Source organism: Camelina sativa, chromosome 8 (genome assembly GCF_000633955.1).
Source record: "Camelina sativa cultivar DH55 chromosome 8, Cs, whole genome shotgun sequence".
In the NCBI taxonomy this organism is placed as follows: domain Eukaryota; kingdom Viridiplantae; phylum Streptophyta; class Magnoliopsida; order Brassicales; family Brassicaceae; genus Camelina; species Camelina sativa.
Genome location: NC_025692.1, coordinates 18,106,623 through 18,116,646, shown reverse-complemented (window position 1 = coordinate 18,116,646; position 10,024 = coordinate 18,106,623). Strand labels below are relative to the sequence as shown.

The 10,024-nt window shown below is 36.4% G+C and overlaps 2 protein-coding genes across 2 annotated transcripts; one reads left to right on the top strand and one right to left on the bottom strand.

The window, feature by feature from the left end:
• Positions 4,407-6,361, top strand: LOC104707436 (vesicle-associated protein 1-4-like). The gene is made up of 3 exons (XM_019228773.1): positions 4,407-4,978; positions 5,557-5,629; positions 5,915-6,361. Exons 1-3 carry the CDS (start codon positions 4,446-4,448, stop codon positions 6,359-6,361), a joined length of 1,053 nt encoding a protein of 350 aa, XP_019084318.1. The 5' UTR covers positions 4,407-4,445.
• LOC104707435 (mitogen-activated protein kinase 5-like) lies at positions 7,575-9,581 on the bottom strand. Its single transcript, XM_010423785.2, has 6 exons — positions 9,245-9,581; positions 8,872-9,001; positions 8,642-8,779; positions 8,227-8,559; positions 7,942-8,125; positions 7,575-7,849 (listed from the first exon to the last, which is right to left on the bottom strand). Exons 1-6 carry the CDS (start codon positions 9,415-9,417, stop codon positions 7,677-7,679), a joined length of 1,131 nt encoding a protein of 376 aa, XP_010422087.1. The 5' UTR covers positions 9,418-9,581; the 3' UTR covers positions 7,575-7,676.

Below are 10,024 nucleotides of genomic sequence, written 5' to 3'. Positions count from 1 at the left end.
TATCTTAGAAGATGATTCAAGAGATTGTGTAAATGGTAACTGGTACGGTGGGTTGATCTGTTGTCTAAAGATATATTTTACCAGCAAACCAGACATCTGTATGTACTTGCAAGCTGTGAGTGTTTTAGTATCACACATGCAAGCTGCTGAAATGATTGTCAAGTATTTCAAAGGCAAATGCGAAAAAAGCTAGCAGATAATTTAAGAGATATCGCTCTCTGAATCACCATGAAGGATCAAGTGACTATTGCCTTCTGGGAACAAAGCTGATCTTCTGCTACGCTCAGAAGCTTATTAAGGTACCTTGTTCAATTGTTAAATCTAAGGTTAATGCCTTGGGAACCTTTTTCAGCCACCAGATGAGGATCAAATAATTGAGAACAGCGTACGGTACATTCTTAAACCATGCTTCAATTTTGTGTGATAATTGTTTGTTTGCTAATATTGTTGTAGATCATGTACTAGATACTAAAATTAAATTACGTGACCCTGAATATCAGTTTATTCATAGAGTAGTTGTGGAGAAACTGATAGTAATAGAACATTAGAGCACTGATTTGCAAATTGTTGATTTGTTTACAAAACCATTGGACTTGGATCAACACATGATTCTGAGAAAATTCATTGGTGTTTGTGAGATCTAATATGTTCGGTGAGTTGTGTTGATCAGATACAGGGACATGCATCAGAACAGGCCATGGAATTCCTAGAATGTATAAAAGATCAACACTCTGTCTAAGCAAGAGTTAGTGGAAAATAGCTGCCTGTCATGCCAATTCATATTGGGGATCTTGTAAAACGTTTTCGTGAAGGAGGAGGTCAAAGAGCTGAGGAGAGGCATTATTATGCATTCCATTCTGAAAGAAGTACCAGTGGTTTGTAAGTTAAAAAAAATAGAGTAATGTGGCTGGTACGTCTGCAACAGAGACCTGAAGAATAATAACAAGGGAATGCACAAATATCCGCGGTTGAGAAGTCAAGTGATATCGCTGATAGAAATCAGGAGATTCAACAGAAGATCGTTCATATCATCAAGCTGTGAAGATCATTCATGTCTGTGGAATATAAGCTCTAAGGTAGTGTATCATGAAAAGTCAAAAAAAAAATGAATGACTTGATACACTCCTGTCAATGCACTCTCCAAAGGAAATTCCAGCTGCCTACTTCCCGTTGATAGTGAACCATGAGAATCAAAGGCATGCCAGAGCGAAAGACTAGCCATTGATCATAGAGTTGTTCTTTGAAGATTCACAAAAGGTTGTGGTAGTTTCTAGTGAAGTCCTGAACAAGTGGTTGGCACACATCACAGAACAGATCTCAAGGTATGAAAGCCTCTTACCTTAAGAAGTAAAAGTTAATATAAAAGTGTTCTTGATGGTCTATTGCTTTTCTGGTTCCCTCACTTCCTGTGATTAACGATGTTTGAATGTCTAAGGTTGTGTATAAAAGGCTGAAAAGAAAAAATGTGTTGTAAAATCAATGTTTTGTAGTTAAATTCATATGATTGATTGATGAAACATGAGGCTGATTGTAAATATTGTTGATGAGAAATGTTTGTATGTTTTCAACAAGTGTGCACTGATGTGTGTGTTAAGTGTTTCAGGTTTAAGCTCATTTGTTTCAGCTCACAAGAATGATCATGATTCTCTAAGTGGTAAAATCCATAGAGCAACAATTGATCAAGGGTCTGACTTTTTGAACGACGGATTGATCATGTAAGTAAGATCAAAGAGCTGCGTGTTCATCTAAATATTTGGGTGTACCAGGAGTATTGAAAGATTGGAAGTAGTTGTTACTGAAACTCAACTTGGCTCTAGTGGTGAAAGGGCTTTAGAGGATTGTTTTTGAGTCATCATGCATCTGAGGACGATTCGAAAGGCTGATACTCATTTTGTATCGATAAATGAGTATAGTGTCAGTTCCAGGATACGAAGGAATGGAGCTACATGTACCGGAGGCTGATGAGTGCTCCTAGACAGAAGATTGTGCTTGCAAGTTGTTATTTCATGTCTGTACAACAGGTGGTTATTCATTAGAGTTCCATCATTGATCAATGTATTTGATGCAAGGGACTGTTACCAGAAGATGGATTGTGCTACGAAGCAAGTGTCTATGTCCCGCTAGCTGTTTGACGTGTGCATTATCGTTTGTATCACCGAGAAGACATCTTCTTAAGTTAAGAGAGAATCTGCAGAAGTGTGTTGATACTTCAGTGTCGTAGAGTCAACAAAAGAGTGACAGTAGATCGTCTCACCCTTGATGATCTACAGGTGCATATGATTCTGATAAGACATGTTATCTGCAGTGAAAAACAGAGGTGTGTGATACTCTGTTACATCCATTGAAGAACGAACGCTTGTGTTTGGTTCCAATAATGATGGATGAGGATGTTTGAAGCTGTTGGGCTTCTGAAAACTGAGTCTGAGATTAAGCCTTACATAACCAAAGGTATATGAGTTTTGTGGGCTAATCTGTCAACTGTCATGGGTTTGATCAAGATAGTGAATGTTCTTGTGAGGAATTATGCATTTGGAATCTCAAAAGTACAATCAACTCTTTGTTTGATTATGGAGGAGTAAATGGCTAGGTTGGTATTAGACATGTGAGACTGATGATTGTTGAGTTAACAGATGATCATATGTTTGAGTTCCCTACATATGACGAATTGGAGAAGTGATATGTGCTTAGCTCAGCTGACTAGGTAGCTCATCTTTGTAGAACCGTTCAAAGAAACTGGTCTAGATGCAAGAATGAAGGTTATCTACAGCGAAACTGAGGTTTGAAAGTGTCGAACATGATACACAAGGTGCTGTTTTTTCTTATAAAGCTTGTGTATGGTCACGGTCACACTGTGGTTCGATCAAAGAGCTACTTGTTGTTCGAATTCTCGACTATCAGCGTCCTATTGCCCAACATCCAGTTGTGGTTGCCAGGAGAGTCAAAATGCCTACAAACATGAAGCTGTTTCAATAGGCGACGAGACTGATCATCAAAGTGCTTAAGGATGCGAAGCACTGTTAGCAGGTAAGTGATTCCCATAACTCAGTATGCTGTTGTGATACATATGTTTGTTTTTGACTTAGTTGATCACTCAAGCTGGGTGAGAATGATTCTGGTTCTGGTTATTGTTATAATTCTAATCAACGCCTAATGTTAAGGAGTTCTGGATTTATGGGGGAGAATCCTTGTAACTACTTGGTTTAGGGGGAGAATCATTGTTTATGGGGGAGACTTAATTGATTAATTGGTTGATCTTAGGTTGTTAATGATTGAGAATATGTCAATTGATTAAGTCTGATTAGAGAGCTATTAAGAACATGGTTTCCGCTGCAGCCCGCTGGGGTTTCTGATTATTAGGTTCCTAATCATAGTTCTGTTTGAACATACTGTTGATTGATTTTGCTAGATAATGACTGTTGTTTGGTCTAGTTGTTGCTTGTTCTATTTTGGCTTGTGTTTGTTGGAGTGTCTTTTCAGGATGAACCAGAGAGATGCTTGAGTTTCAAACTCAGTCAAAAAGGGGGAGATTGTAAATGCAGATTCTGGAACAACTCGTTGTGAGGAACAAGTCGTTGTGCCGAACAGAACGTTGTATCAATCAGGAAGCTGCATCAGATCACAGACGTCCGAGTTGCTGACATGGATGTGTGAGCTGACGTGGCAAGACGTGAGTAGATGTAATGATGTGTCGAGGAAAGTTGATGACTTGGCATTGAAGATATAGACGAGATTTGTCTTGGAGATATGAAGAATATTCTCCACGACAAATAAGGAAAGGATAAGCTTGACCAGTAAAGAGTTTCCTTATCCTTGGATATATGAAGAATATTCTCTACAACAAATAAGGAAAATATAAGCTTGAGAGCAAATAGTTTCCTTATCCCTTGATACTTGGAGATTTGCCTTCTAGGGTTAATCAAGTCATGTATATATATTCTAGGAGTAGGCCACGAGCCAAGTTGAGCACTCTAGAATATTGATACAGTTGTAAATTTCGAAGCCACAAAGATAAGGCTTAGAAGGGGTGCTCCCAGTTCTCTGTGACGTTAATCAGGGAGGTGATTAAGTGCACAGAGAATTGCTTTTTCTTTCTCTTATAGATAAAAAGAGAGAGGGTTGGTTTTCTTCTCTTAGATCTACACATGGTGTTGTGTTAGATTGAAAAGAGAAAGTCTTAGATTCATTCTTAGTCGGGATCAATCCTATTGGGTAAAATAGGTTGAGTAAGGGTCGAGACAAAATTGTATCATTGTAAGAGATAAATTTTGTTAATAAGATTGAATAGAAAAGCGTTGGCTTGGCGCGTTCCAAGTGTGAATCAGTGTGTTGTATGTCTCTATACCTTATCAATTGTGGCATTTGAATCTTCAACATAACTAATTATAATTTTATAAATAAGGGTCAAGACCATTTCTACTGTGATACCGAAAACACAAGAGTAAAGAATGAATAAAGAGAAGTTATTTGCCGTGAAGAGCACAGCTCCACCGCAGCATCAAGTGTTCGTTAGTTTCCGAGGCAGCGACGTTCGCCATAACTTCTTCAGCTTTCTCAAAGATGCATTGATAAAGAATGGTATCAACGTGGTAACGGATGAGGACGTACCTAGGGGAAAGCCCATCGATGAGAATCTTTTGAAGCTTATAAGAAACTCTAGGATCGCTGTTGTGATCTTCTCCGAGAATTATCCGGAGTCGACTTGGTGCTTGGACGAGTTGGTGGAGATTGAGAAACAAATGGATCTAAAGAAGCTTGATTCTTGTCCTATCTTCTTTGAGATTGAGACTTGTCATGTTAAACTTCACGAAGCGAAAAGTAGTTTCGACTACAATCTACTGCGGTTGGAGCACCGAGAACGGAAAAAAGCTAGGCAGATAAATAAGAAAGCTTGGGAGGATGCAGAGGAGAGATTCGATGGATGGAGGAGAGCTTTGGTTTCCGTCGCGTCTCGCTTGGGCTTGACATATAAAAAAAATAGGTTTGATTTATATAGCTCAACACCATATATATATATATATATATTCTTAGCTTAAAGGTACTGGATTAATATATTGCATTGCCTAGGGACAATATATATAGGCATATAAACATAATATTAGCCACCTTATAATGGTCTAGTAAGCTGAGAGTTTGAGTTCCTCCGTTACGATTTAGATTTAGTCATAGTTGTTTAATGAAACCTAAGTAGTCTAAACCAACGAAACGACCGAATATGGTGAATACACACACACACAAAACTAGGAGACTCAAAAATTAATATATTCAAATATCGTTAACAAAAGGGTCATATCGAGGTTTATCGGCCGACTTGTACTTAGAAAATCAAAAATCTCATGAACAATGTAAGTTTAGTGATTTATGCTCTTTTATAACACTAAATCTCTTATTTTTCAATGTGACGAAATTTCTTAATATGTGGAAATTAAAATCTTATCGGTTACAAAATTCTTAATTAGATCCACACAACAAATGATGTTATTAAATTAGCATATATATAATTTTTACCGTTGCAACATTGTTATCATTCTAAATGATATTTTTGTCTTGTGTTGGAAGCAATCAAGCAACTTTTGTTAATGAAATCGTCGACAAGGTTAAAGCAATGCTGGACAACGTTTCCTCATCAGATGTACGTAATCCTGAATTAAATCTGAATTACATAGTTGGTAGATCTAGAGAAAGCTAGTGAAATATATGTATATAAAAAAAATGTCCTTTCTTTTGGAATAGACAATGGCAGATCTGATTTCTTCAGTCTCTTAGATCTTCACCACCTCCCTATATATACCTAGACATTTACAAATTACAATAGCTTAATTAAAGAGCCTTCATATTTATATTCTTGAGTTCATAGATGCTTTCTCTGCGACTAATTTCTCTCTATCTACTATTCTATTGTAATTAACATCAATAGATTGTGCCACAACATCAAGTATATATATGTTACCGGGGTCAGGAGATGCGGAGCAAGTTTTCCAGCTTTCTTAGAGCCGCCTTGCAAAAAAGTGGGATCAATGTCTTAGCAGATGATGAGGAGGATATTACTAGAATAGAGTCAAGGGACGAACTCGATAATTTTTTTGTCAAGATTCAAGAATCGAGGATCGTACTTATGATTATTACCAAGAATCATACAAGCTCGGCATGGTTCTTGGAGGAGATGCTGGAAATGAATAAACGCGCGGAAATGAAAATGCTTCGAGTCATACCCATCTTCTACGAGATGAATCCAAATGACATGATACCACATGACAAGCTGATGGAGCTATTCGGTAGTACTGAGGATGGGATCAAGGGATATGAGGAATACAAGGACGCTTTGGATGCTTTAACTAGCTTTATATCTACACAACACAAGTAATGCATCATCCATTGTTTCAAATACAGTTTTTATGTTTACATCTACATAAGATATTTTTTTTTGGTTTTCCTTGTTTTCTTATTTAAATCTACATTGGGATCTTATGGGTTTTCTTTTTGGGCAGATCAGATGCAGAATTCGTTGAGCATATTCTAGAGTGGACTAAGAAAATGTTAGCTTGGTTTTCCTCTGCCCACCCTCTGTGATCATCATTGCTTAGTTAACGCTCCTTGCCTCCTTCTTGTGTAAAAGTACTAGTCATTAATTATACAAACTGTGTTGTGTCCCTTTAAATGAACTTATACATGACTAACTAGAGACAGAGCAACAAATATAACAACAAGGTCAGATAGGGTTCTCTTCTCTCAACCGGGCCTCTACCTCTACAACCTCTGAATAATGAATACCCTCTTATAGTCTTATGGTTTCGATCTGCACCTTCCAGACGGCTCATCATTCAAACTCAAGTCATCAAGTAACTGACGGGTAATTGATCGCTGAATCCTGTTATCTCTACTCTTTTGCTCAAAATTATTAAGACTGATCTCTCCTCATCTTTTGGTAAGTAGACCTTAGGTCAAACATATATAAACTAATTATTATCAATTACCCCAACAAACAAAGAAAAATAGAAAATATAGTGTTAACTATTTTTGTTGATTCAAAATATTACGTACATTCATGATATATATATATATATATATATATCCACCATATCCATTATAAACATGTTTTTTTTTTCCGTTCGAACATGTTTTAGTTTGTGATCTCATTCAAAGAAAAATACAACATTAAATGTGTGTTTAACTTTAACCCTTTTCAAAAAAAAAATTAAAAAAAAATTGTGTGGTTTCATCTTTTGATACATGTATTTGTGACCTCATTTTACGAACCTCTAATAGAAAGTTGTATTAAGCAGTCAGAATCGACCGGCCGCCAAATTGGAGCAAGGAAATTTCGGTCAACGTCGTGTAGTTTTTGGCTGAGGCAAATAAACAAAACTCAATAAAATATAGAATTTACCACTCCTAGAAAAATATGAGCACAGATTACAAATCATAAAATCAATAACTATTTCCGCCTCATAGGATCAGAGTTGATCAAATGAGTAAGAAAAATTGAAAAATAAACATATCTTGGGTTACAAGGACCATCCTCATACAACATTTTCTTGTGTTTCAAGATAGCTTATTAACCAATGAAAGAAAAAGGCTAAAACTTCAGAGCTTAAACGCTATATGAGGCAACCGTACAAATAAGAATAATGGACTACGCAATTTTGCTCAACCTCTGACTAGAATTTTTAAATAATGTTTTAGATGGTCGGATGAGGGTTGAACTTCACAGATTCGAGCCATACTAGCTCCTTAATCTCTTCTTCAGTGGAAGCCGGGTCCTCAAAATCGAAACTGAAATGTTTGGAACAAACAGGCTCATCGTTAAGGTCGTGAAGAGCTGACAAGTAAGGATGACACAGTGCTTCCTCAACTACAAGATAAAGAGCATGATCAATGATTAACAATACAAGAAATCATCACTCATATATCAATTTCGGTATGTAACAGTTTCCAAAATCGTACCCGTGATACGTTTCTCTGGATCAAACACAAGCATTTTCTCTAGTAGATCAATAGCTGTAGAATTCATACTAGGAAACCTAGTAGAAAAGTTCTGCCTCGGGAACTTGGGCAGTTCCTTAACATATTTTCTCGCGTTTTCGCTTCTTAGAAACTCTAGGCTCCCTCCATCAGGTGATCCTATCAACTATTTAAACCACATGAAACATCTCATCATAAACACAATGCAAACACAAATAGAAGTTTCAAGCAACTTGTACTGATCTTTCCTGAAACAGAACAACATACCTCGGTTATAAGTTTAAGCTGATGAACGTAGTCTTTCCCCGGGAATAGAGGCTCCCTTGTCATAATCTCAGCAAATATACAACCAACAGACCAAACATCAATAGCAGATGTGTACTCAGAACTATTAAGAAGCAGCTCTGGTGCTCTGTACCATCGAGTAACAACATACTCTGTCATTAACTCTGTTTCAGATGTCGTCCTTGCTAAACCAAAATCCGTAATCTTAAGATCACAGTTGGAATTCAGAAGCAAATTACTCGGTTTAAGGTCACGATGTAAGACATTAGCTGAATGAATATATTTGAGTCCACGTAGAATCTGATACAAGAAGTACTGCACAAGAAGAAAAGAGTATTTTAACATCATATAGCCGAGTTAAAAAAATAAAACCGTAAAAGATAAAAGAGTTACGAACCTGACAGTGATCATCATTCAAAGATTGGTCTGATCGAATAATCTGATGAAGATCAGTATCCATCAACTCAAAAACTATATAAACATCTACCAAATCTTCCTTCTTTGCTGGTCTGATGATATCTTTTATAACAACAACCTGTAAAGAATTGAATAACAAACCACCTTTTAGCTAACATTACTAATCGTTTTGGAAGAGTTTATGCGAAAGATAAGAGTAGAAAACCTTACGTTCTCATGTTCCAAATGACGAAGCAGCTTAATCTCTCTCAATGTCCGCTTAGCATCTACTTTATTGTCAAAGGCTTTACCTATCTTCTTGATTGCAATTTCTTCGTGTGTCTCTGAATCAACTGCAGCACTAATAACAAAACCAGTATTCTCATGAATCATACATTCTAACAAAAAAAAAAACAGAACAAAACGAATCAAGATTGCTCCACAAGCCGAAGCATAAACACTAACAATTACAAGATTCATCAATTAACAAAAAGATCGAATTTTTCAAACAGCCCTGATTCAAGAAACCTATCAAATCAAATTAGGAAATAGGATTCATCAACATGTACCAAAAAAAATAAATAAATAAATAAACGGTTCGTACCAGACAAAACCGTAAGCTCCTCGACCAACAGGTCGAATAGGAGGAACATACTTGTTCGAGACTTCGAATAAGTTTCCATAGACATTGTACTGAAAATATCTTCCTCCATGAACAAGGACTCCTTTGATGTTAGTATCACCCGGATCTGTCGCTGATTCAATTTCATTCGCCATTTTTTTTTTTTTTCAAAATCGATAGAATACCAAAAAAAAAACCCCAAGAATCAAACTCGTTACGGGTTTTTGAAGATGAGATCGATTATCGTCTCTCTGCAAAAATAAAATAATAATTTTTGTTGAAAGTTCCAAGCTTTGAAAATCTCAGGAGAGAGAGACAAGTCATAAAGGGACAACGACTCTTTTCATTAGTTTTTTTTCGAAGTTTGAATTTTTTTGAATAGGTCAAAGAGAAGATAACTTGTCCATCCGCCACGTGTCTCCTGTAATGAATCATGCAATCGAATTGGCAAAAAAACAGGATGATAAATATTTGGGCCTAGCCCAACTATTATTTTTGTTTAACATTAGCCCAACTAGCCAGATTTTGCTGCTCTGGTTTGTTGTATTATGAACCTACAGAACTATATAATAGTTCCAAATTAGTCAACGTTTTTTTTCCCTTTCATTAAAATTAAAAACACTGAAAAAAAAAAACCTAAACAGAAAAGGATCTATATAAGAAAAATCATCTTTTAAACCTTCAAAGTATCACTGGGTAGCACTTTAAACCTCGAGAGAATTTCACTAACAGTATAAATCTTTACAATGATTTTACTAACAC